Consider the following 27912-nt stretch of genomic DNA (forward strand, 5'->3'; position numbering starts at 1 on the left):
CATTATACAGTAACACCAGGGCATGTGTCTGGGTGATGACTAGAGAGGTGACTGCCGGGAATGGGGCATTACACAGTAACGCCAGGGCACGTGTCTGGGTGATGACTGGAGAGGTGACTGCTGGGAATGGGACATTATACAGTAACACCAGGGGATGTGTCTGGGTGATGACTGGATAGGTGACTGCTGGGTATGGAACATTATACAGTAACACCAGGGGGTGTGTCTGGGTGATGACTGGAAAGGTGACTGCTGGTAATGGGGCATTATACAGTAACACCAGGGGACGTGTCTGGGCGTTGACTGGAGAGGTGACTGCTGGGAATGGAACATTATACAGTAACACCAGGGGATGTGTCTGGGTGATGACTGGAGAGGTGACTGCTGGGAATGGGGCATTATACAGTAACACCGGGGGACATGTCTGCTTGATGACTGGAGAGGTGACTTCTTGGAATTGGATATTATACAGGAACACCAGGGGACATGTCTGGGCGTTGACTGGAGAGGTGACTGCTGGGAATGGGACATTATACAGTAACACCAGGGGATGTGTCTGGGTGATGACTGGAGAGGTGACTGCTGGGAATGGGGCATTATACAGTAACACCAGGGGACATGTCTGGGTGATGACTGGAGAGGTGACTGCTGGGAATGGGACATTATACAGTAACACCAGGGGATGTGTCTGGGTGATGACTGGAGAGGTGACTGCTGGGAATGGGACATTATACAGTAACACCAGGGGATGTGTCTGGGTGATGACTGGAGAGGTGACTGCTGGGAATGGGACATTATACAGTAACACCAGGGGACGTGTCTGGATGATGACTAGAGAGGTGACTGCTGGGAATGAGACATTATACAGTAACACCAGGGGATGTGTCTGGGTGATGACTGTATCACTGTGTGTGTCAGGTTCCTATAAGGTGTCAGGATGTCACTGTCTATGTCTCCATGCAGGAGGGGGAGTATATAGAGGAACACAGGGGTCAGTACAAGGACGTGATGATGGAGAATCACCGGCCCCTCACATCACTGGGTAAGAGGAGACTGTCATGTATTGTACAGGGGAGAACAGGTATGGGGGCCAGTAGATAAAGTCAACCTTTCTGTCAAACTTGACAGTTGTTAACGCCCCCTTGACCTAGGACCCGCCCCCTTTTAATATTAAATGATAGTGTTTTATATCGCTTAATATAAAATTAATATAAATTTATAGTGTTCGATATTAAAACGTATTAAAAATTGTCGCGTAACACCAGTCGCAGAGTGTCGAGCAGCACCAGTCGCAGAATGTCACATATGACACACACTTTAAAATACATCTTTTTTTTTTTTTTTTGTAACACAAAATGTTCTTACATTCCAGCAGCTGAAACTTCATGAGTCACACATGTTACAGTTTTAAAAAGGATAATCACTAATGACCGTGTCACAAAGGTCATTTTAAATGCTCAGAAACCCTCAGAAGCCACGATGTACAATTTAACCATGAACATTCTTAGAAGCAAGGGTTCATCACACATGGCACTAATTTAAAAGGTCATTTTAAAATGTCACAAAGGTCATTTTAAATGCTCAGAAACCCTCAGAAGCCACGATGTACAATTTAACCATGAACATTCTTAGAAGCAAGGGTTCATCACACATGGCACTAATTTAAAAGGTCATTTTAAAATGTCACAAAGGTCATTTTAAATGCTCAGAAACCCCTCAGAAGCACGATGTGCAAATTTGACCATGACCATTGCTTATAATTTGACCATGACCATTTTCGATTGTTATCTCTGTAGAGGAACATTAGCACCACCTACAGGTTTATGTGTTGACTCAAATCGGATTTTTCCATCTTTTGGATTAATTACATACCATAATGAGATATCATGGTGATGGGTCCTAATCAAAACCATTTTCGATTGTTATCTCTGTAGAGGAACATTAGCACCACCTACAGGTTTATGTGTTGACTCAAATCGGATTTTTCCATCTTTTGGATTAATTACATACCATAATGAGATATCATGGTGATGGGTCCTAATCAAAACCATTTTCGATTGTTATCTCTGTAGAGGAACATTAGCACCACCTACAGGTTTATGTGTTGACTCAAATCGGATTTTTCCATCTTTTGGATTAATTACATACCATAATGAGATATCATGGTGATGGGTCCTAATCAAATCAGTAAGCCCGTGTATATTTATGGAATCATAAAATAATTTTGTATTCATGTACAAAGACAATATTTTTTGTAATTTTAGCTACAAATCAGTAAGCCAGTGTATATTTATGGAATCATAAAATAATTTTGTATTCATGCACATTAGTTCATAAGAACTTCTGTATAATGCTTTTTATAAATTCATTTTATTATTAAATAATTTATGCGCTTTTTATGAGCCTCATATTCTACAGTATAAGATATACCCATTTGGAATGACTTCCATTCAATCTATACAAGTAGTTTAGACCACTCAGGATTTTTATTTTTTATTTATTTATTTATTTTTTTCTTCTGTATATATAATATAAATGTATTTGGTATGCGTTTGATGCTCTGTGTATGACATTTAAGAAACAGCTAAAAGATTATATCTTTATTGTAACTGAAAATATTTATCACATTTACTAAATTATAGACTAGAATTTATATATTTAAAAGTCCCGCCCAAGCATCTTGGAAATGTGGGACGGCGTACCACAGGTTGGTGGGGGCCATATGGCTCACAGCCAGTGTTATAAGAACAGACCACATCACTGAAGTGGGACAGAGAAGAAATTTCAACTAAAGCTGCACAGCTATACACACGTGAAGACATTATGGTAAGTGTTATTATTATTATTATTATTATTATTATCATAATTATTATTATTATTATTATTATATTTATACATATTGCATTTTTTATTTTATTTATTTATTTATTTATTTATTTTATTTTACAAATATGGCTCTGAATGCTGTTTAAATATGTTGTTTCTATGCCGCGATATACACACTGTTACACGATTCTGTCCTGTCATTGCATCCTTTGTTTTTAGGCATACATGTATAATATGTTAATATTTCAAACCTATTGGACAGTTGCAAATCGCAGTATGCACTCATATGTGAAATGCATCGCTAAGCAGCAACATCAATGTGGGTATACCCACATTGATGTTGTTGTTTAGCGATGCATTGTAACACATAGAACATATAGTTTTAATAATGTGGCTGTCTGAATGTTATTTAAATATGTGGTAATAGCGACATCTAGTGGTTCATTTTGGGAATGCGCCAACACAATATTTCAACTAATTCGTTTGATAGATGATAGATATTAACCGGCTCTCATTTTCATTATTGGTTCAGAGACAGACAATGCAGAACATCAACAACAAAAACACTTTCATGGTTAGAAACAGATCTTCTTCTTCTGATGATGATGATGCTTTGCCAAGTTATCAAACCTCTCAAAGTAAGCTATGTCTATAAAGGACATTGACGCGTTTTTATTTATATTTCAAGTTTAAATAGTATGAAATTATAGTCAAGGTCTACAATTTGTTCATTTTTAAAAGTTTAAATAGTATGAACGTACAACAGTCTGGATACATTGATAAGTAATTATTAAATAGTAATTATTAAATAATTATTATTTTCTCATTTTTATTTCCCCCGATTTGACAGTAATCACAAATACAGAGAATCTCGATTTGTCTGTTGATAGTCCCTTTGGCTTAGACTTCAGCGCTATACCGGATTTTAATAATATTTTGGAATTGGCGCCAGATTGTGAGTAACATGATATCTTTATTTATTTTTTATTTTATTTTTTATTTTTTATTTTTATTTTTTATTTATTTATTTATTTTTCCACGGCTAAAGAATTAAAAATAAACCTTGTACAGTTGTGCTGATTTGTTGTCAACTGTACACACTTTATATTCTCAGTAATGAATCGCTTTTTCATGTTATTCTAATTTTATACCGTATGTAATATTTTTTATTTTTTTTATTTTTATTTTTCATTTTTCACCGGTTAAAGATGCCACAAAAATGGATGATGCGACGGCTGATGTTATTCTACGGGATATATTGAACAAACCTGATTATTGTCACAACACATCTATACAGAACAGCAATGTTGTTGATGAGCAACCGTTTTTCCCACACGCGACAGGGGGTCGTGCTAAAACATTCGAATATAAAGCAGGTGTGTAATCAAGCACTGTTATATGGTATATTGTTATGCGTTGATTTAAATGCTGATTTTCAGGCAGCGTTGTTTATATTTATTTTATAATATAGGTATTACAGATGAGGCTGTAGCAATGCGTTATGCGCCGACGATACCATCAGGATGTGATTCAGTAGCGCAAATACACCGTCTTAGTACAAGCGGGAAAATATCAAAACGCACAACCGCCGCTGAAACGGAAAGCCATCAATTCGCAGCAGCAGGTGTGTAATCAAACGCTGTTATATGGTATATTGTTATGCGGTGATTTAAATACTGATTTACATGCAGAGTCGTTTATATTTATTTTATAATATATGTATTACAGATGATGCTGTAGCAAGACGCTATGCTCCTTTGATACCAACAGTCAGTGATACATGCTCGCAGATACACAGGCCTAGTACAAGCGGGAAAATATCAAAACGCACAACCGCCGCTGAAGCGGAGAACCATCAATTCGTAACGCCGGCAATTGTACATAAGAACGTTGCTAGGTCATCAGTTATGGCTGTGCATAACGGCTGTATCGTACCGAACAAACGAAAGCCGGCTCGACCAAGAACGAATGAGAGAAGTCATAATTCAACATTTACAGATCTGAAAAGAAAATTGTCATATTCCGAAAATGATAAGCCACAACGGAGAAGGATCGCGTTACAAACTGTATCATGCGTAAGTAATGATGTTGCTGTAACATCAAAACACACAGCGTTTAACACTGCAGACCGGGATGTCGCTGGTAATACAAAGACTGTAAAGGTTAAGAGGGCATCGCGTCTCTCAAGAAGTAATGTTAAGCAATTGTCGCAATCCGCTGTAATCACAATTCCAGATACACAGGTTTGTTCTGAAACAGAAACAAGGCACATAGCAGGCATTGGTTTGTTATCAAATATTGACTCAAGAAGTAATGTTAAGCAATTGTCGCAATCCGATGTCATCACTATTACCGATACACAGGATTGCTCTGAAACAGAAACAAGACACATAGCCGGTAATCCTGTGATATCAGATATTGATGACATAAATGGGCAAGAGCTTATTACAAACTGTGTAGAGTCAACGACACAAGATCCGCAGAATAGTTCTGATGAAGTATTATCAGCCGTTGCAGGAATACCTGGTGATACTACAACGGTTGATTGTGTAACATCAATGCCCAATATTTTTACAACGACAGCCCTGGTACACGCATCGGCTGATGCTTGTGTACCGGCGCGAGGGCTAGCGCCCGACATAGTTGATGAATGTCAAAATTCAGAACAATTAGGCCAAGACGCTGAAATACAATTTTACGCGCTGTTGGGTAAGATACGGGAAGATGTTGAGAACATGGGCGTAAAAGCCGGATACTTGTTAAAACACATTAAAGGTGTGTGCCACGGTAGTAAATGTAAACAAGACATTGTTAAAGAAGTTGTTGAGACGTATATGAATGTCATGTCAAAATACATAGATCGGTCGGTTAAGACCACTGAATTTATTAAAGCCAATATACATCATTTTGCAGAAATAAATGAAACTGATCCGTGACTAGGCATGCTAGGCAATGGTTTGAAACGTGTTTTAAATTTAAATGACTGTAAAAAAAAACCACGAATTAAACCTTGTTTAACATACAAGATCTCACAGTTATTCCGACGCGCAAAGGTGAAACAGGCTGTAACAACATTAATCAGATCGAGAAAGCGCAAGCGGCACAGGGAACATGCGGTAGGTGGTCAATTGAGAAAACGCAAGCGGCACAGGGAACATGTGGTAGGCGGTCAGCACAGTGCGAGGCGTGTAGATTTAGATCAATCCCCACCCCATGCATTACCGAATGACGAATCACAGGCTGACAATATTGAGCGCGATGCAAGCCCCATATATGATGATGCAGGCCGTGTTGAGTCACCCGGTAATGACGAAGGTCGGCAACATGTATACTTAGAGGCAATTAACAGTTATGAACGACAACGACCGAATTTCAGAGCCGTTGAGTACCACAATCACTATCGGTTTGTTAATTTGGACAGGGTTACATCATTTGTAGAGGGGGTTCGAGCCATTCATACGGCTATACAGGCCATGCTCGATGGTGTCCTTGCGGGCGTGGATCCGGCCGACCGCGTTCAGCTTAGATTGGAGGGGGGTGGGTTACACAATGCCATCTATTCGCATCGTAAGCCGCAAGAAACATTAGACGCTGCCAGTTTTTTGAATCAGATTACAAACACGCTTCAAAGTAACGCTGAATTCTTATTATCCACAGGCTTAAGATTTGTGATCAGTATTTTTAAAAACAGGGCAGGGTCTGGTTTGACTGGGCGTAGTTTACAGCGCCTGCCCCAAAGTTTAATAATAGATAAAAGAAAGAGATATCTCTATGACTTCAGACGCGTAGGTAATAACCTGTGTTTGGCCGCTAGCGTCTGTAAACTTCTGGATAAAGGTAACAATGCCAATGATCATGTAATACAGGAGAGAGCGATACAACTACATAAAGCTTTGAATCTGCCGCTTGATAAAGCGGTCAGCTTTAGCGATGTTGCAATTTTTGAAAATTATTTAAAAGTATCCATCAATCTCCTCTATTACAGTCAAGGGTCTTGGAAATACTACAGTGCAGACAGTCGTTACAAAGACACGATCTTTGTGCTATATCACGATTGTCACTTTTATGGGATACTCGATATCAAAGCGTTTCTTGGTGCCCGATATTACTGCGTCCGTTGTCATAGCGCTTACCATCATAGAAATAATCACGATTGTCTTTTCTTTTGTAAGGCTTGTCACAGGCCGGCTTGTATTGACGATGGTGTGACGGCTTTAAGGTGTTCGTTGTGTAGGGTATTTTGTCGATCAAACGAGTGTTTAGAGCTACACAAAGCTTTAGCTCTTGATCACAAAATATCCTGTCTTGAACATGTATATTGTGACAAGTGTTGTCTCTACAGGCGAACAGATCATAACTGCAGAGGCCTAAAGTGCCCCATTTGTAAGGTGTTCGTTGATGGGTTTTCGAACCATTTGTGCTATATACAAACCATCAAGCCGGAAGAGCCCACAAAGAAATACATCTTTTATGATTTTGAGTGTATGCAGGAGACGGGTGTGCACATACCAAACTACTGTTACGCTTTAACATTAACGGGTGAGAAAGACTGGGAGTTTAAGGGTGTTGCGTGTATCGAAGACTTTGTAAAGACGTTCATGAAACCAAAATTTGAGCATTACACATTCATAGCCCATAATGCAGGTCGCTATGATGCATATTTTGTGCTGCGCCAGCTGATTAAGGAGAAATTAAAGATTGAATTATTATCTAGAGGCGGCAACATAATGTGCATCACGGTAAAAGATTTGAAGATAAGATTTATCGACTCTTTAAATTTTTTACCCATGCGGCTTAGCAAGTTACCAAAGGCGATGGGGTTTGACGGTACCAAAGGTTATTTCCCACATTTTTTTAACACAGCTGATAACCAAAATTACATAGGAACTATGCCGTCAATAGAGTATTTTGGTCCACAATACATGATGCCTGATGAATTATCTGAGTTTACAGCTTGGTATAAACAGTGTGTACACAAACCGTTTAACTTTCAAAAAGAGCTCGTGCGATATTGTAAAGACGATGTGAAAATATTACAAAAAGCTTGTGATGCTTTCAGATCTGCTGTTATAGCCATGACAGAACAGGAGTTTCTAATAACAAAGAAAAAAAAAAAGGTTGTGGTTAAACGTCACATCGAGGCTTTTCAATTAGTCACGTTGGCGAGCGTATGCATGGCCATGTACCGGTGTAAATTTTTACAGGAAAAGACACTGGCGCTTGTACCGGGTGATAACTATCACAAGACGCAGAAGCGTTACTCAACGCCCGCCATACAGTGGTTAATGTACATAGAACACAAAGAAGGGGTGAGTATAAGACACGCTTTACAAGGGGGTGAGAAGAAAGTTGGTAAATACAGCCTGGATGGTTATGCCGTGATTAACGGAACACCAACTGCATTTGAATTCCAAGGTTGTTTTTACCACGGCTGTGGTGCTTGTTACAACGCCGATGATAAAAACAAACTGACTAAAACGACCTACGGTCAATTACACCACAAGACGCAGGTAAAGTTGCACTACCTTAAGCGTTGTGGATTTCAGATACGTGAAATCTGGGGTTGTGAATGGAAGTCTATGCTAGATTCTGATGCGGATCTACAGGCTTTTCTGAAGGGTAAAGATTTACCCGAACCCTTGGAGCCACGTGATGCTCTTTATGGCGGGCGCACAAACGCCATAAAGCTGTATCACAAAACAGGCTGTGATGAAAAAATACACTATTTTGATTTCACCAGTCTCTATCCGTATGTTAATAAAACCAAAACGTATCCTATACAGCACCCACGCATTATTTATAAGGACTTTGGTGATGTCACAAAGTATTTCGGTTTTGCCAGGGTTAAAGTTTATCCACCTCGTGGCCTATTCTTTCCGGTTCTGCCAGTTAAAATGGGCGGCAAGTTAATGTTTCCATTATGTCGCACATGCGCTGAGTCTGGACAGACTGAGCCGTGCGTTCATGATTCAGAAAAACGTGCGCTCATCGGTACATGGTGTACCGTGGAACTAAACTTGGCTGTAGAAATGGGGTACAAGGTATGTAAAATCTATGAGGTGTGGCATTTTGATGAGAGATCTGACAAATTGTTTTCAGGCTACATTAAAACGCACCTCAGGGATAAACAAGAGGCCTCTGGTTATCCCGAATGGTGTACAGACGCCGAGAAACGCCAAGAGTATATAGACGCCTATCAAAAGAATGAAGGCTTGTCTTTACGACCCGAACACATAGAAATCAACCCCGCTAAAAGACAAATTTCAAAATTGTTTTTAAATTCCTTATGGGGTAAATTTGGTCAACGTAGCAACATGCCCAATACGTGTCTAGTGACCGACCCCGACAAACTTTTTGAATACGCGTTCTTACCGTACTATGACGTGTCCGCTTTGGATTTTATTGACGATGATACAGTTATGGTAAATTGGAAGTATGCCAAAGACCATTACACCAGGGGTGCAATTTCAAATGTAACTATAGCCATCTTTACAACGGCTTATGCCCGTGTTGAACTGTACAAACTACTGTATAGATTACAAGATAGATGTCTTTATCACGACACCGATTCTGTAATTTTTGTCAGTAGACCCGGTGACTGGAGCCCGCCATTGGGTGATTATTTAGGTGAGTTGACCAGCGAACTGCCCACAGGCACCCATATAACAGAATTTGTCTCAGCCGGTCCCAAGTCATACGGCTATCGACTAAACAACGGAAAGACCTGTTTAAAAGTTAAAGGTATAACGCTCAATGTTGATAATGCGCAGCACATTAACTTTGACAGCCTGAAAGCACTGGTCTTAGATTATCCTTTAAACCCCGAAGGCGATGACCAGAAAAAGGTTGTGATCCGTCAACCCGGTATAGTACGTGTGAAAAAGTGCTGGCAGATAGAGACGCGTACTTTGCAGAAGACGCAAAGGTGTGTTTATACTAAACGGTCTCTTACGGACAACTTCACAACATTGCCGTTCGGCTATTAAGATGGACACCAGATTTCAACACCCTTTCTCATGTATTTTAGCGGGGCCGTCCAATTCGGGTAAAAGTTATTTTGTCAAAACGCTGTTGCAACACGCTGCAACACATATGACTCATGTACCTGATAATGTTGTTTGGTTTTACACCTGTTGGCAACCTATATACGACCAACTTCTGCGTGATTACCCCGGTACGCGCTTTATAGAGGGTTTACCAGAGTCTTTTAGCGATGATCAACTTTTTCCCCCTGATAAGGTTAATTTAACAGTGATTGATGATTTGATGGACGCGGCAAGTAATAATTCTGAGGTTGAGAAGGCTTTCACAAAGTATGTACATCATCGTAATCTCAGTATCCTGTACCTTGTCCAAAACATATTTTGTCAAGGTAAAAAGAGCAGAACTATACATTTAAACACAAAATATATGGTCCTGTTCAAAAACCCCAGGGATAAAATGCAGGTGGGCATTCTGGCTAGACAAATGTACCCATCGAAACATCGTTTTTTTCTCGAATCCTATGAATCCGCGACGGCTGCCCCTTATGGGTATTTGCTGGTTGATTTAAGAAACAACGCTCTTGACGATTATCGTTTACGAAGCGGCTTATTCCCACCAGACAAGCCTGTCGCTTTTGTCATTAAGAAGCGTGGTTCTATAAAGCTATAACAGTACAACCTTTAGTCATTTGTTGCCATTCTAACAACGGTGAACATGTCGGGGCGGATAAGACGTAATTGGGTGCTTTTAAAAACGTTAATTAAAGCAACACCAATCCAAAGAAATGCTATTTTATCCAACGCTTCAAACGATTTAGTCACGGCCATTTGTGAGATAGCGCTCAACACGCTTAAAGGCAAAATACCGCTGTCTCAACGGCAGCTGAACTACCTTAAAAAGAAGCGTGCGCTTATAAAATCACTTTGTAATAAGAAATGTGCCATTGGAAAAAAGAAGATTCTGGTTAAACAGTCGGGTGGTTTTATCGGCTCGCTGCTTGGATTTGCTATACCGCTAATTACAGGACTATTGTCTAATCGCTGATGGAGTACGCTGAGAAAATGTATCTGGTGCCTCAGAATCAGATAGAACGTTTACATAATAAAACGAACAGCGACGACATACGTAAAACAGCAACGCACGGTCTAGATGTAGAGATCGTGAAAATACTACAGAATAATGATTTATCAGAATATGAAAAAGCAAAGCGATATACAATGTTGTTGCAGAGATACCTGGTGTTGAGTAAGCAGGCTGATAGTGAAATGTCAACTTTAGCTCTTTTATCACCCGTTGCAAAATCTGTTGATGAATCAAATAATACGACACAGCCTATTGCCCCCGATGCTGTTTATCATGAGCTTTTGAGCTGTGTTAATGACCGGTATAAGAAAAACTGTGAAATACTATTGAGTAAAATGACACGCTCTAAACACATCACAGACTGGAACAGTAAAGGGGAGTTTCTGTACAAAGGCGTCACTGTGCCTGGTTCCAACATGTTAGATTTAATAAGAAGCATCACGCAAAGTAACGGTGTGTCGATCCGTAATATACCGAATGGTTGGCCTGAATTTATGCGGGCAATGTCTGAATTGAATATTCCATCAACCGTCATAGCCAATGCGGGGAATAGAATGTGTTTAGAACGATTAAAAGCTGAGATGCAGGATGACTCTGATGGCGCTGTGACATCGCCCATGTCGTTACAAACCCTTAACAAAGGGCGAATAAATGTTTTAAGTCCCCCAGGTTTAACAACACCGCACGGTTACTTACTGCCTAGGAAAAGATCCGTAAATCTATTTCAGGATTCACAGTGGCTGAAACTATAACATATAACTAATTTATATTATTTTTATACACTGTATTTTGTGTTGGTATTTTGCGCCACAATGTTTAACTTATGTCAATAATATTTTATGTAATGTTTTAAATTCATCTTTACCGTGTTATATATATATATATATACATATATCAATAAAATATGCTTATGCTTTATAAAACAACGTTTTGTTCTTTGTTTCTATTGCTGTAAACGGAAGAAATTTCAAGCACACGATATAAAGTTTAATAAACAACGTTGTTTATTAGAAAAACATCATAGATATGATACGTTGTACATAAAACGTATCAAACAGAATGTTGATTACAAGTTACACAAACAATACAGCGTTGTGCGTGAAACGTTTTATGTACAACGTGTCAAGTTATGACACGTTGTACATAAAACGTTTCACGCACAACGCTGGTTACAAGTTACACAATTCTGTATATATCTATATGCATAATGACTCAGACAATGGCTTCTTGGGAGTCGTCTTACAAAATTTGAAACAAAACAATCATTACGTTTTGTGTCATCACTAAAACGGGTCAGTACATCCACATATTTGTATTTTTTACACATGTAAAATATAAAGTATATGCAATATTGACCGCAAACGGTACTGTTAAAATTTTGCAACTGCATATTTTGGTGATAAACACTTTTTGAATTCAAGTTTAAAAAATGTATTATTGCCTTTGGGAATAGGGGGCTGTCAGGGGCTAACCCGTAAGAATCAAAAAAGTAACATTCACGCTTTTCGTTAAAATAAGCGGCCAACCAGTGCTCACCCGGTTGCCCGCTGCTATGCGTATTGATTACAAACGCGCAGGGATATTGCGACAGTTTACTGACCGGCAACATATCGCACGGATACGTTCCTTTAAAAATATGCCTTGTGCTTTGCACGGCGTACAGAATACAGTTTATCTGTAATGTGTTCATTTTTTCAGCAGCGTAGTGTTAGTTTATTTCATTTATAGATAATCGTACAGCACATCGCGCCTTTGATTAATCTCGATGATGTTATCAAATAGAGCGTATATTATCACATTGACTGTCCGGTCCAACGCGGCTGCAAAGCGGAATTCGGCACGCAGATTGCCTGTTCTTATCAGGGAAAGGTGTTCTCCACACTCCTGTTCTGGTGAAAGGTCAAAAGCAAATAGCGTGTAGCCCCTGAGGTACTCTTCGCGGTCAATCAGTATACCATTGTCAGATTTCTGCTTATTTGTGATCTGTATGAGTGACATATACTCTCTTACAGCATTACCGTTTTCAAAGTCGGGTTGAAATGGCTTGGCGGGATGCGGCGTTCCATCCAGATAAAGGGACGCAAAACTTACATTTTTATGTTCAAAGCACAGGGGGTTCCGGTTATGGATTCCTGAAAATGATTCGTTATCCACGAAACCTGCTATAACTGTTTTCGGCACTTGTCCTAAAAATAAATTTTCTAGATTAAATACTCTACTGCCTGTTGGTACGCTGTAGATTTTCATCCCAACGCGGTCAATCGCGTATTTCGCGTTACCGTTTAACAGAGCCTGCGCGTGCCCAATCCGCACGGCCGGTGAGACCTGAACTCTTTTCACGAACAGGGATGCAGCTGTGATCTGTATTTTAAAGGCGTCCGCCTCAGACGACATTAAGCAGAATGCGTCTTTGTTTCTGGTTAGTTTAATCTTCAGATCAACGGCGTTTAAAATTAGTTTATGTTGATGGAAGAGGTCGCAGTGAAGCGGGCCTAGCAGTTCAACAGTGCGACTCTGCGCTGTTGCGCCTGCTCGTTTTTTGAACCCCGTATTCGGGCCGTCCAGAGCCGTGTTGTTAAATTCACCATCCACATCTTTGTAAAATAGTCCTGTTGTGTGTTTTGTTGACAATGCGTCCGAGCTGTAATTTAATATAGTCTCAATGTACGCGCGGTATGCGTAAAGATTGTTGGATTGTGATATGAGCCTGTCGCCCAGAGTTACATCCACTTGGTTGAATAAGGTCGCTATTGGGTAATTAATAAGCGCGACCCGCGCACCTTGCGGTATCGGCGTGTTATCGGTTCGTACGATCTTGCATGTCACGTACAACAGCGTATTGTTCAGATCGTAGTAGTGTTCACCGCTGGCTGCTATATAAAATTCAAGCGGAGCTGTGTCGGATAACGCCGCTAAAGGTTGAACTTCGACGTATAGACTTTTCTCTATGCTAGTTTGTGTCGGGGGCACGTCAAAAAGATCCAGCTCTGTTTTTGCACATTCAACGGATTCGTGGTGTATGAAAGACATGTTTAAAAAATATCACCAACGGCACTCTTCGGCTTTCTCTTCTTCTTTGAGTTGCGTCGTCTCTGTTTTTTATTTAAAAAGGGTATGTCCCAAGGCGGAAGCGCTATCATACGCTTCCGTTTTCTTTTAGACACGCCTTTTCTTGTATATATTAGTCCTGAACCGTCTTGCTTTGCTTGGTTCGCCTCGTGTATCTTATTCACAACGGCCGTTGTGGCTTGCCCGATAACATCTTTCGCTATATTACGAACCGCTGTCTTCATATGCGGTTTAGCCAACTCTAAACCTCTCCGGAAAAGAGGAACAGCTTTTCTGAAAAGACTTCGAAAAATACCGCCTAAACCGCAGCCGTACATGTATGCGCTGCCGTGAAAACCTGGTAATCCATTACCGGCTTGAGATTTATAATATTGCGCATAGAGCCCCGGATCGCCATAATTTTTAACAGCGACCATTCTGCTTAGTTAATAAAATTCAGTTTTGCGGCGCCTGAAGTGTAGCTTCACGATCGCTTTCCCAAACTTAAATGCCATGTTCTCGTTTTGGTCGTTCTTTATCTCTATGGCTATCGTGTCAAAATGTGTTTTGCACAATGGTACGTAATCGGGTTTCTCGTATCGTATTGTGACAACCTCATTGTTATAACCCTTCATTTCAACAGTGCGAAGTAGCGGTACATAACTATCCCCGACCCGTTGGTGTTCGATAATGTCTGTGTACACGTACATCGTATATTGGCCGCCTTTGATGTCGGCGCATGGTTTAGAAATATTAGTTTTAGGCTGTAAACCCAGTATCCATGTCAGCTTAGAACCGGCGTGGATTTGATACAACAGTTTGCTGTCACATGTTACAACGCGTGCAAATGGATCATACGTTAGTCTTAATCCAACGTCCAGTTTCAGTTGTACAATTTCAGCGTTGATTACGTTCAGTAACGCCTCGATTGTTTCATAAAAACCGGGTTTAATGCACAAACTCGCGACTCTCGCCACCGGCTGGTCCGCCGTTCCATCCCATGATAATTGCAGTCTACAATCTTGTAAATCCAATGTATTCCACGTATGCGGGTATTGTATCTCAGTAAGTGCCACTTCCCATTCGCCATTTAAGTCTATCGGTTTAGCCAACTTTGTCGTATAGTTAGAAATCTTATTTTGCGGGAAGGTAACAGCCGATGCGTTGCTGGGTAAGGTTATGTAGAACGATTTGTCATCCATCGCTCGTCTTGTTAGATACTGATGATCTTTATATGTCTTTTATCACCGATTCTGCGACCCAACTGTTAAATTTTGCGGGGTAACCGCGCCACTTGACTAACGCGTATTTACGGCCACTGACCGTCTTATTTTTTAAAATCTTTTCCACTTTGTAAACTCTGTTATAGTTTTTTGGTATGCTTTGAAGCTCTTCGGGGTAAAAACTACCTGTTATAACTTCACCGTACAGATCTGCCAACTTATAAAGCGGTTTAATCCCTTTAGTGTTCACACTATGTACAACAAAAATCTCCTCAGAAAAGCTCTGTTCGTAACCTTTCTGAAATATGTCCTTATATTTAGAAATACGGACGTGGTCACCGATTCCTAAACAAACTGGGGCTTTCTTACTTCTAAAGTAATCACCGTAGGTCGTTTTGAAGACACTCAACGCGTTAGAGTCATTCACATCGTTTGGAGCGCACTTAATCGTTCTATGGTATGTGTTATTATAGCTGCGTATGAAGTCTTGTAAAACGTCTATATATCTGTAGGTATTCTTTGCCGTGAAATAGCGCCACATGCGTGTTTTTAAAGTCCTATTGAAGCGCTCTATAACAGCCGCTTTCACATCGTTATTGGTCGTGAAATGTTTTATACCGTATTTTTCTAACACCTTTTTTAGGCTTCTGTTTAGAAACTCTTTACCATTATCGGTTTGTAGCTTCATCGGCACATCACCGCGCTGGAATATTTTTTCAAAAGCATTAGCGACTGTTGCTGCATTCTTAGCGGTCAGACTTTCACCCCAAACCCTCTTACTGAATATATCGATGATTGTTAATATGTATTTAACGCCATCGTTGTATTTTGACAAATCTATCAGCGAGACCAAATCGCATTGCCACTGTTGGTTTATACCCGATACACAAATCATGTTCCTTTTATAGTTTTTTCTTGCTGGCTTGTGCAGCGTGTAGGCGTCTTGTTCTTGTAACCACTTTCTTACGTCGGATCTTTTAAATTTATTTTTAACCGACCCATAATATTTATCAATACCGCTAAAACTACCTGGTTTTAACACTGTGTAATATGCATCTTTCATCCGCCTGATTTGACGCGCCGCGTTGCGTGACATACTGCGACGGGGTGTTGCGCGACACTCTGCGACTGGTGTTACGCGACAATTTTTAATACGTTTTAATATCGAACACTATAAATTTATATTAATTTTATATTAAGCGATATAAAACACTATCATTTAATATTAAAAGGGGGCGGGTCCTAGGTCAAGGGGGCGTTAACAACTGTCAAGTTTGACAGAAAGGTTGACTTTATCTACTGGGGCCCCCTATATACACACATCATCTGATAATCACATATATACACTGTACTCAGTCACTGTGTGTCTCCTACAGATGGACCCAGTAACAGAGATACCCCAGAGAGATGTCCCCGTCCTCTGTATTCCCAGGATTGTACAGAGTAGAATCACAGGATCCCACAGGAGGATCAGGTAGGTGGGATTTAGGGTCTCACCCATACACCAAAGTGACTGTAACTACATGATCTGTAGAGGAGCTGTGTCTTGTACACTGATATTATACTGTTTCACCTCAGTTTAATTAGACTGTATGCAAATGTCATTAGAGTGTTTGTTTGTTTGTTTTTTAGGCACAACGTCTGTCTGATATTAAAATACAAGGTACAGAGGTAGAAGAAGAGACATATGTGACTGATATAAAGGCAGAAGATATAGAGGAAGAAGAAGAGACGTATGTGACTGATATAAAGGCAGAAGATATAGAGGGAGAAGAAGAGACGTATGTGACTGATATAAAGGTAGAAGATATAGAGGAAGAAGAAGAGACGTATGTGACTGATATAAAGGCAGAAGATATAGAGGGAGAAGAAGAGACGTATGTGACTGATATAAAGGCAGAAGATATAGAGGAAGAAGAAGAGACGTATGTGACTGATATAAAGGCAGAAGATATAGAGGGAGAAGAAGAGATGTATATGACTGATATAAAGGCAGAAAATATAGAGGAAGAAGAAGAGACGTATGTGAGGGGTGATCAGCAGTGTAAGGAGGAGGAGATTCCTACAGATATCAGCACAGGTGAGTAATAAACACTTTTCTCTGACGTCCGTAGTGGATGCTGGGACTTCCTTAAGGACCATGGGGAATAGCGGCTCCGCAGGAGACTGGGCACAAAATAAAAGCTTTAGGACTAGCTGGTGTGCACTGGCTCCTCCCCCTATGACCCTCCTCCAAGCCTCAGAATTTTGTGCCCGGCCGAGAAGGGTGCAATCTGGGTGGCTCTCCTGAGCTGCTTAGAGTAAAAGTTTAGACTTAGGTTTTTTTATTTTCAGTGAGTCCTGCTGGCAACAGGCTCACTGCATCGAGGGACTAAGGTGAGAAGAAGCGAACTCACCTGCGTGCAGAGTGGATTGGGCTTCTTAGGCTACTGGACATTAGCTCCAGAGGGATCAATCACAGGCCCAGCCATGGATGGGTCCCGGAGCCGCGCCGCCGGCCCCCTTACAGAGCCAGAAGACAGAAGAGGTCCAGAAATCGGCGGCAGAAGACGTCCTGTCTTCAGTAAAGGTAGCGCACAGCACTGCAGCTGTGCGCCATTGCTCTCAGCACACTTCACACTCCGGTCACTGAGGGTGCAGGGCGCTGGGAGGGGGGGCGCCCTGAGACGCAATATAAACACTTTTTTTGGCAAAATATACATCACATATAGCTCCTGGGCTATATGGATGTATTTAACTCCTGCCAGTTTTTCTGTAAAAAGCGGGAGAAAAGGCCGCCGAGAAGGGGGCGGAGCCAATCTCCTCAGCACACAAGCGCTATTTTCCCTCACAGCTCCGCTGGAAGGACGTCTCCCTGACACTCCCCTGCAGTCCTGCACTACAGAAACAGGGTAAAAAAGAGAGGGGGGGGGGCACTAATTTGGCATATATAAACTACATAGCAGCTATAAGGGAGAAACACTTATATAAGGTTGTCCCTATACATATTATAGCGCTCTGGTGTGTGCTGGCAAACTCTCCCTCTGTCTCCCCAAAGGGCTAGTGGGGTCCTGTCCTCTATCAGAGCATTCCCTGTGTGTGTGCTGTGTGTCGGTACGTGTGTGTCGACATGTATGAGGAGGAAAATGGTGTGGAGGCGGAGCAATTGCCGGTAATAGTGATGTCACCCCTTAGGGAGTCGACACCTGACTGGATGGTCTCATTTAAGGAATTACGTGATAGCGTCAGCACTTTGAAAAAGACTGTTGACGACATGAGACAGCCGGCAGATCAATTAGTGCCTGTTCAGGCGTCTCCAACACCGTCAGGGGCTCTAAAGCGCCCGTTACCTCAGTCGGTCGACACAGACACGGACACTGACTCCAGTGTCGACGGTGAAGAAACAAACGTATTTTCCAGTAGGGCCACACGTTACATGATCACGGCAATGAAGGAGGTTTTGCATATTTCTGATACTACAAGTACCACAAAAAGGGGTATTATGTGGGGTGTGAAAAAACTACCTGTAGTTTTTCCTGAATCAGATGAATTAAATGAGGTGTGTGATGAAGCGTGGGTTTCCCCCGATAAAAAACTGCTAATTTCTAAAAAATGATTGGCATTATACCCTTTCCCGCCAGAGGTTAGGGCGCGCTGGGAAACGCCCCCTAGGGTAGATAAAGCGCTCACACGCTTATCAAAACAAGTGGCGTTACCGTCTCCTGATACGGCCGCCCTCAAGGAACCAGCTGATAGAAAGCTGGAAAATATCCTGAAAAGTATATACACACATACTAGTGTTATACTGCGACCAGCAATCGCCTCAGCCTGGATGTGCAGTGCGGGGGTAGCTTGGTCGGAGTCCCTGACTGAAAATATTGATACCCTGGACAGGGACAATATATTATTGACTATAGAGCATTTAAAAGATGCATTTCTATATATGCGAGATGCACAGAGGGATATTTGCACTCTGGCATCAAGAGTAAGTGCGCTGTCCATTTCTGCCAGAAGAAGTTTATGGACACGACAGTGGTCAGGTGATGCGGATTCCAAACGGCACATGTAAGTATTGCCGTATAAAGGAGAGGAGTTATTTGGGGTCGGTCTATCGGACCTGGTGGCCACGGCAACAGCTGGGAAATCCACCTTTTTACCCCAGGTCACCTCTCAGCAGAAAAAGACACCGTCTTTTCAACCTCAGTCCTTTCGTCCCCATAAGGGCAAGCGGGTAAATGGCCACTCATATCTGCCCCGGGGTAGAGGAAGGGGGAAAAGACTGCAGCAGGCAGCCTCTTCCCAGGAACAGAAGCCCTCCCCCGCTTCTGCCAAGTCCTCAGCATGACGCTGGGGCCTTTACAAGCGGACTCAGGTACGGTGGGGGGTCGTCTCAAGAGTTTCAGCGCGCAGTGGGCTCACTCGCAAGTGGACCCCTGGATCCTGCAGGTAGTATCTCAGGGGTACAGATTGGAATTCGAGACATCTTCCCCTCGCCGGTTCCTGAAGTCTGCTTTACCAACGTCTCCCTCCGACAGGGAGGTGGTATTGGAAGCCATTCACAAGCTGTATTCCCAGCAGGTGATAATCAAAGTACCCCTCCTACAACAGGGAAAGGGGTATTATTCCACACTGTTTGTGGTACCGAAGCCGGACGGCTCGGTGAGACCTATTCTAAATCTAAAGTCCTTGAACACTTACATACAAAGGTTCAAATTCAAAATGGAGTCACTCAGAGCAGTGATAGCGAACCTGGAAGAAGGGGACTATATGGTGTCTCTGGACATCAAGGATGCTTACCTCCATGTCCCAATTTGCCCTTCTCACCAAGGGTACCTCAGGTTCGTGGTACAGAACTGTCACTATCAGTTTCAAACGCTGCCGTTTGGATTGTCCACGGCACCCCGGGTCTTTACCAAGGTAATGGCCGAAATGATGATTCTTCTTTGAAGAAAAGGCGTCTTAATTATCCCTTACTTGGACGATCTCCTGATAAGGGCAAGGTCCAGAGAACAGTTAGAGGTCGGAATAGCACTATCTCAAGTAGTACTACGACAGCACTGGTGGATTCTAAATATTCCAAAATCGCAGCTGAGTCCGACGACACGTCTGCTGTTCCTAGGGATGATTCTGGACACAGTCCAGAAAAAAGTGTTTCTCCCGGAGGAGAAAGCCAGGGAGTTATCCGAGCTAGTCAGGAACCTCCTAAAACCAGGCCAAGTGTCAGTGCATCAATGCACAAGGGTACTGGGAAAAATGGTGGCTTCTTACGAAGCGATTCCATTCGGCAGATTCCATGCAAGAACTTTTCAGTGGGATCTGCTGGACAAATAGTCCGGATCGCATCTTCAGATGCATCAGCGGATAACCCTGTCTCCAAGGACAAGGGTGTCTCTTCTGTGGTGGTTGCAGAGTGCTCATCTTCTAGAGGGCCGCAGATTTGGCATTCAGGACTGGGTCCTGGTGACCACGGATGCCAGCCTTCGAGGCTGGGGAGCAGTCACACAGGGAAGAAATTTCCAGGGAGTGTGGTCAAGCCTAGAGACTTCATTTCACATAAATATACTGGAGCTAAGGGCAATTTACAATGCTCTAAGCCTAGCAAGTCCTCTGCTTCATGGTCAGCCGGTGTTGATCCAGTCGGACAACATCACGGCAGTCACCCACATAAACAGACAGGGCGGCACAAGCGGGCAATGACGGAAGCTGCAAGGATTCTTCGCTGGGCGGAAAATCATGTGATAGCACTGTCAGCAGTGTTCATTCCGGGAGTGGACAACTGGGAAGCAGACTTCCTCAGCAGGCACGACCTCCACCCGGGAGAGTGGGGACTTCATCCGGAAGTCTTCCACATGTTTGTGAACCGTTGGGAAAAACCAAACTCAACAAAAAACTAGAAAGGTATTGCGCCAGGTCAAGGGACCCTCAGGCAATAGCTGTGGACGCTCTGGTAACACCTTGGGTGTTCCAGTCAGTGTATGTGTTCCCTCCTCTGCCTCTCATACCCAAGGTACTGAGAATTATAAGACGGAGAGGAGTAAGAACTATACTCGTGGCTCCGGATTGGCCAAGAAGGACTTGGTACCCGGAACTTCAAGAGATGCTCACAGAGGACCCATGGCCTCTGCCACTAAGAAGGGACCTGCTTCAGCAAGGACCCTGTCTGTTCCAAGACTTACCGCGGCTGCGTTTGACGGCATGGCGGTTGAACGCCGGATCCTGAAGGAAAAAGGCATTCCGGAGGAAGTCATCCCTACCCTGATCAAAGCCAGGAAGGAGGTGACCGCACAACATTATCACCGTATTTGGCGAAAATATGTTGCGTGGTGTGAGGCCAGGAGGGCCCCGACGGAGGAATTTCAACTGGGTCGATTCCTGCATTTCCTGCAAACAGGAGTATCTATGGGCCTCAAATTGGGGTCCATTAAGGTTCAAATTTCGGCCCTGTCAATTTTCTTCCAGAAAGAATTGGCTTCAGTTCCTGAAGTCCAGACGTTTGTCAAGGGAGTACTGCATATACAGCACCCCTTTGTGCCTCCAGTGGCACCGTGGGATCTCAATGTAGTTCTGGGATTCCTCAAATCACATTGGTTTGAACCGCTCAAATCTGTGGATTTGAAATATCTCACATGGAAAGTGACCATGCTGTTGGCCCTGGCCTCGGCCAGGCGAGTGTCAGAATTGGCGGCTTTATCTTACAAAAGCCCATATCTGATTTTCCATTCGGACAGGGCAGAACTGCGGACCCGTCCCCAGTTTCTCCCTAAGGTGGTGTCAGCGTTTCACCTGAACCAACCTATTGTGGTACCTGCGTCTACTAGGGACTTTGAGGACTCCAAGTTGCTAGACGTTGTCAGAGCCCTAAAAATATATATTCAAGGACGGCTGGAGTCAGGAAAACTGACTCGCTATTTATACTGTATGCACCCAACAAGCTGGGTGCTCCTGCTTCTAAGCAGACTATTGCTCGTTGGATTTGTAGTACAATTCAGCTTGCACATTCTGTGGCAGGCCTGCCACAGCCAAAATCTGTAAATGCCCACTCCACAAGGAAGGGGGGCTCATCTTGGGCGGCTGCCCGAGGGGTCTCGGCTTTACAATTTTGCCGAGCAGCTACTTGGTCAGGGGCAAACACGTTTGCAAAATTCTACAAATTTGATACCCTGGCTGAGGAGGACCTGGAGTTCTCTCATTCGGTGCTGCAGAGTCATCCGCACTCTCCCGCCGGTTTGGGAGCTTTGGTATAATCCCCATGGTCCTTACAGAGTCCCAGCATCCACTTAGGACGTCAGAGAAAATAAGAATTTATTAACCGATAATTCTATTTCTCGTAGTCCGTAGTGGATGCTGGGCGCCCATCCCAAGTGCGGATTGTCTGCAATACTTGTACATAGTTATTGTTACAAAAATCGGGTTTTGTATTGTTGAGAGCCATCTTTGCAGAGGCTCCTCTGTTATCATGCTGTTAACTGGGTTCAGATCACAGGTTGTACAGTGTGATTGGTGTGGCTGGTATGAGTCTTACCCGGGATTCAAAATCCTTCCTTATTGTGTACGCTCGTCCGGGCACAGTATCCTAACTGAGGCTTGGAGGAGGGTCATAGGGGGAGGAGCCAGTGCACACCAGCTAGTCTTAAAGCTTTTACTTTTTGTGCCCTGTCTCCTGCGGAGCCGCTATTCCCTTGGTCCTTACGGAATCCCAGCATCCACTACGGACTACGAGAAATAGAATTATCGGTAAGTAAATTCTTATTTTCTCTAACGTCCTAGTGGATGCTGGGAACTCCGTAAGGACCATGGGGAATAGCGGACTCCGCAGGAGACTGGGCACTCTAAAAGAAAGATTAGGTACTATCTGGTGTGCACTGGCTCCTCCCTTTATGCCCCTCCTCCAGACCTAAGTTAGAATCTGTGCCCGGCTCGAGCTGGTTGCACACTAGGGGCTCTCCTGAGCTTCTAGTAAAGAAAGTATTTATTAGGTTTTTTATTTTCAGTGAGATCTGCTGACAACAGACTTACTGCTACGAGGGACTTAGGGGAGAGAAGCGAACCTACCTGCTTGCAGCTAGCTTGGGCTTCTAGGCTACTGGACACCATTAGCTCCAGAGGGATCGAACACAGGCCCAGCCTCGGTCGTCCGGTCCCGGAGCCGCGCCGCCGTCCCCCTTGCAGAGCCAGAAGCAAGAAGAACGTCCTGGAAATCGGCGGCTAAAGACTCCAGTCTTCATTAAGGTAGCGCACAGCACTGTAGCTGTGCGCCATTGGTCCCTATGCACACCACATACTCCGGTCACTGATGGGTGCAGGGCGCTGGGGGGGGGGGCGCCCTGGGCTGCAATTAGAGTACTTTGACTTTGGCAAACAACACATAATATAGCCTAATAAGCTATATATGTGTAAATATCCCCTGCCATAATACACTTATGAGAGCGGGAGAAGTCAGCCGAAAAAGGGGCGGGCCTATCTCCCTCAGCACACTGGCGCCATTTTCTCTTTACAGTGCAGCTGGAAGACAGCTCTCCAGGCTCTCCCCTGCAGCTTCCAGGCTCAAAGGGTTAAAAAGAGAGGGGGGGCACTAAATTTATGCGCAAACTGTATATAAAAAGCAGCTATAGGGATAAATCACGTTCTGTTAGTGTAACTCCCTGATTAAATAGCGCTGTAGTGTGTGCTGGCATACTCTCTCTTTGTCTCCCCAAAGGACTTTGTGGGGTCCTGTCCTCAGTCAGAGCATTCCCTGTCTGTGTGCGGTGTGTCGGTACGGCTGTGTCGACTTGTTTGATGAGGAGACTTATGTGGAGGCGGAGCAGGTGCCGATAAATGTGATGTCACCCCCTGCAGGGCCGACACCAGAGTGGGTGGATATGTGGAAGGTATTAACCGACAGTGTCAACTCCTTACATAAAAGGCTGGATGACGTAACAGCCGTGGGACAGCCGGCTTCTCAGCCGGCGCCTGCCCAGGCGTCTCAAAGGCCATCAGGGGCTCAAAAACGCCCGCTACCTCAGATGGCAGACACAGATGTCGACACGGAGTCTGACTCCAGTGTCGACGAGGTTGAGACATATACACAATCCACTAGGGGCATCCGTTGCATGATTTCGGCAATGAAAAATGTGTTACACATTTCTGACATTAACCCAAGTACCACTAAAAAGGGGTTTTATGTTTGGGGAGAAAAAGCAGCCAGTGTTTTGTACCCCCATCAGATGAGTTGAATGGAGTGTGTGAAGAAGCGTGGGGTTCCCCCAATAAGAAACTGGTAATTTCTAAAAAGTTACTGATGGCGTACCCTTTCCCGCCAGAGGATAGGTCACGTTGGGAGATATCCCCTAGGGTGGATAAGGCGCTCACACGTTTGTCAAAAAAGGTGGCACTGCCGTCTCAGGATATGGCCACCTTGAAGGAGCCTGCTGATAGAAAGCAGGAGGCTATCCTGAAGTCTGTATATACACACTCAGGTACTATACTGAGACCTGCAATTGCCTCAGTATGGGTGGTCTGATACCCTGTAAGATAATATTGTTACCCTCGACTGGGATATTATTTTGCTAACCATAGAGCATATTAAAGACGTCGTCTTATATATGAGGGATGCACAGAGGGATATTTGCCGGCTGGCATCCAGATTTAATGCAATGTCCATTTCTGCCAGGAGGGTATTAGGGACCCGGCAGTGGACAGGTGATGCTGATTCTAAAAGGCACATGGAGATTCTGCCTTATAAGGGTGAGGAATTGTTTGGGGATGGTCTCTCGGACCTCGTATCCACAGCAACAGCTGGGAAGTAAAAAGTTTTACCTCAGTTCCCTCACAGCCTAAGAAAGCACCGTATTATCAGAAACAGTCTTTTTGGTCACAGAAAAGCAAGCGGGTCAAAGGCGCTTCCTTTCTGCACAGAGGCAAGGGAAGAGGGAAAAAGATGCACCAGACAGCCAGTTCCCAGGATCAAAAATCTTCCCCCGCTTCCTCTAAGTCCACCCCATGACGCTGGGGCTCCACAGGCGGAGCCAGGTGCGGTGGGGGCGCGTCTCCGGAACTTCAGCGACCGGTGGGCTCGCTCGCAGGTGGATCCCTGGGTTCTGCAAGTAGTATCACAGGGATACAAGCTGAAGTTCGAGGCGACTCCCCCTCACCGTTACCTCAAATCAGCCTTACCTGCTGCCCTCGGAGAAAGGGAGGTAGTACTGGCGGCAATTCACAAGCTGTATCTTCAGCAGGTGATAATCAAGGTACCCCTCCTTCAACAGGGACGGGGTTACTATGCCACAATGTTTGTGGTACCGAAACCAGAGGGTTCGGTGAGACCCTTTCTAAATTTAAAATCCTTGAACATTTATATATAAAAAGTTCAAGTTCAAGATGGAATCGCTCAGAGCGGTTATTGCAAGCCTGGAAGAGGGGGATTTTATGGTGTCATTGGACATCAAGGATGCTTACCTGCATGTCCCCAATTATCCACCCCACCAGGAGTACCTCAGGTTTGTGGTACAGGAATGTCATTACCAATTCCAGACGCTGCCGTTTGGTTTGTCCAAGGCACCGAGGGTATTTACCAAGGTAATGGCCGAAATGATGATGCTCCTCCGAAAGAAGGGAGTCATGATTATTCCGTACTTGGACGATCTCCTTATAAAGGCAAGGTCCAAAGAGCAGTTGCTAGTCAGCGTAGACCTATCTCAGGAAGTGCTACATCAGCACGGCTGGATTCTGAATATCCCAAAGTCGCAGCTGATTCCTGCGATGCGTCTGCTGTTCTTGGGCATGATTCTGGACACAGAACAGAAGAAGATATTTCTCCTGGTGGAGAAGGCCCAGGAATTATCATCTCTGGTCAGGGACCTCCTGAAACCAAAGCAGGTGTCGGTGCATCACTGCACGCGAGTCCTGGGAAAGATGGTAGCTTCTTACGAAGCAATTCCCTTCGGCAGATTCCATGCAAGGATCTTCCAGTGGGATCTGTTGGACAAGTGGTCCGGATCGCATCTCCAGATGCATGGGTTAATCGCCCTGTTCCCGAGGGCCAGGGTGTCTCTGCTGTGGTGGCTGCAGAGTGCTCCTCTGCTCGAAGGCCGCAGATTCGGCATACAGGACTTGGTCCTGGTGACCACGGATGCAAGCCTCCGAGGTTGGGGGGCAGTCACCCAGGGAAGAAACTTCCAAGGACAATGGTCGAGTCAGGAAACTTCCCTACACATAACTATTCTGGAACTAAGTGCCGTTTACAACGCCCTGAGTCAAGCAGAACCCCTGCTTCAAAACCAACCGGTTCTGATTCAGTCAGACAACATCACAGCGTTCGCCCATGTAAACCGCCAGGGTGGCACAAGAAGCAGGGTGGCAATGGCAGAAGCCACAAGGATTCTTCGATGGGCGGAGAATCACGTGATAGCACTGTCAGCAGTGTTCATTCCGGGAGTGGACAACTGGGAAGCAGACTTCCTCAGCAGGCACGACCTCCACCTGGGAGAGTGGGGGCTTCATCCAGAAGTCTTCCAGCTGATTGTGAACCGTTGGAAACGGCCACAGGTGGACATGATGGCGTCCCGCCTCAACAAAAAGCTAAAAAGATATTGCGCCAGGTCAAGGGACCCTCAGGCGTTAGCTGTGGACGCTCTAGTGACACCGTGGGTGTACCAGTCGGTTTATGTGTTCCTTCCTCTCACCCTCATACCCAAGGTACTGAGGATAATAAGGAGAGGAGTAAGAACTATACTCATTGTTCCGGATTGGCCAAGAAGAGCTTGGTACCCAGAACTTCAAGAAATGGTCTCAGAGGACCCATGGCCTCTGCCGCTCAGACGGGACCTGCTGCTGCAGGGGCCCTGTCTGTTCCAAGACTTACCGCGGCTGCGTTTGACGGCATGGCGGTTGAACGTATCCTAAAGGAAAAGGGCATTCCGGAGGAAGTCATTCCTACGCTGATTAAAGCTACGAAGGAGGTGACCGCAAAACATTATCACCGCATATGGCGGAAATATGTTGCTTGGTGTGAGGCCAGGAAGGCACCAACGGAGGAATTTCAGCTGGGTCGATTTCTGCACTTCCTACAGTCAGGGGTGACTATGGGCCTCAAATTGGGTTCCATTAAGGTCCAGATTTCGGCTCTGTCGATTTTCTTCCAAAAAGAACTGGCTTCACTGCCTGAAGTTCAGACTTTTGATAAAAGGAGTGCTGCATATTCAGCCCCCTTTTGTGCCTCCAGTGGCACCTTGGGATCTCAACGTGGTGTTGGATTTCCTAAAGTCGCATTGGTTTGAGCCACTGAAAACAGTAGAGCAAAAATATCTCACGTGGAAAGTTGTCATGCTTCTGGCCTTGGCTTCGCCAGGCGTGTATCAGAATTGGCGGCTTTGTCATGTAAAAGCCTTATCTGTTTTTCATATGGATAGGGCGGAATTGAGGACTCGTTCCCAATTTCTTCCTAAGGTGGTATCAGCGTTTCATTTGAACCAACCTATTGTGGTGCCTGCGGCTACTCGGGACTTGGAGGATTCCAAGTTGCCGGACGTAGTCAGGGCCTTAAAAATCTATGTTTCCAGGATGGCTAGAGTCAGGAAAACTGACTCGCTATTTATCCTGTATGCACCCATGCTCCTGCTTCAAAGCAGACTATTGCTCGTTGGATTTGTAGCACGATTCAACTTGCACATTCTGCGGCTGAACTGCCGCATCCTAAATCTGTAAGAGCCCATTCCACGAGGAAATGGGCTCTTCTTGGGCGGCTGCCCGAGGGGTCTCGGCTTTACAACTTTGCCGAGCTGCTACTTGG

General features: G+C 44.0%; 1 protein-coding gene across 3 annotated transcripts in view; it reads left to right on the forward strand.

Moving 5' to 3' along the window:
* Window positions 1-961: 961 nt before the first annotated feature.
* Window positions 962-27912, forward strand: part of LOC135002980 (zinc finger protein OZF-like) — a 45196-nt gene continuing 18245 nt past the window's right edge. Inside the window, exons 1-6 of one of the 3 annotated variants that reach the window (XM_063951707.1) lie at window positions 3630-3781; window positions 4035-4202; window positions 4298-4450; window positions 4555-4901; window positions 16541-16638; window positions 16797-17244. In XM_063951707.1, coding sequence (XP_063807777.1) covers window positions 17136-17244 — 109 coding nt within the window. In that variant the 5' untranslated portion in view covers window positions 3630-3781; window positions 4035-4202; window positions 4298-4450; ... (1 more) ...; window positions 16541-16638; window positions 16797-17135. Of the gene's footprint in view, window positions 1043-3629; window positions 3782-4034; window positions 4203-4297; window positions 4451-4554; window positions 4902-16540; window positions 16639-16796; window positions 17245-27912 lie in introns of those variants that run through there. The other 2 variants (XM_063951705.1, XM_063951706.1) reach the window with 2 other exon arrangements.

The sequence above is a fragment of the Pseudophryne corroboree genome, unplaced genomic scaffold (assembly GCF_028390025.1).
Source record: "Pseudophryne corroboree isolate aPseCor3 unplaced genomic scaffold, aPseCor3.hap2 scaffold_1825, whole genome shotgun sequence".
Lineage (NCBI taxonomy): Eukaryota > Metazoa > Chordata > Amphibia > Anura > Myobatrachidae > Pseudophryne > Pseudophryne corroboree.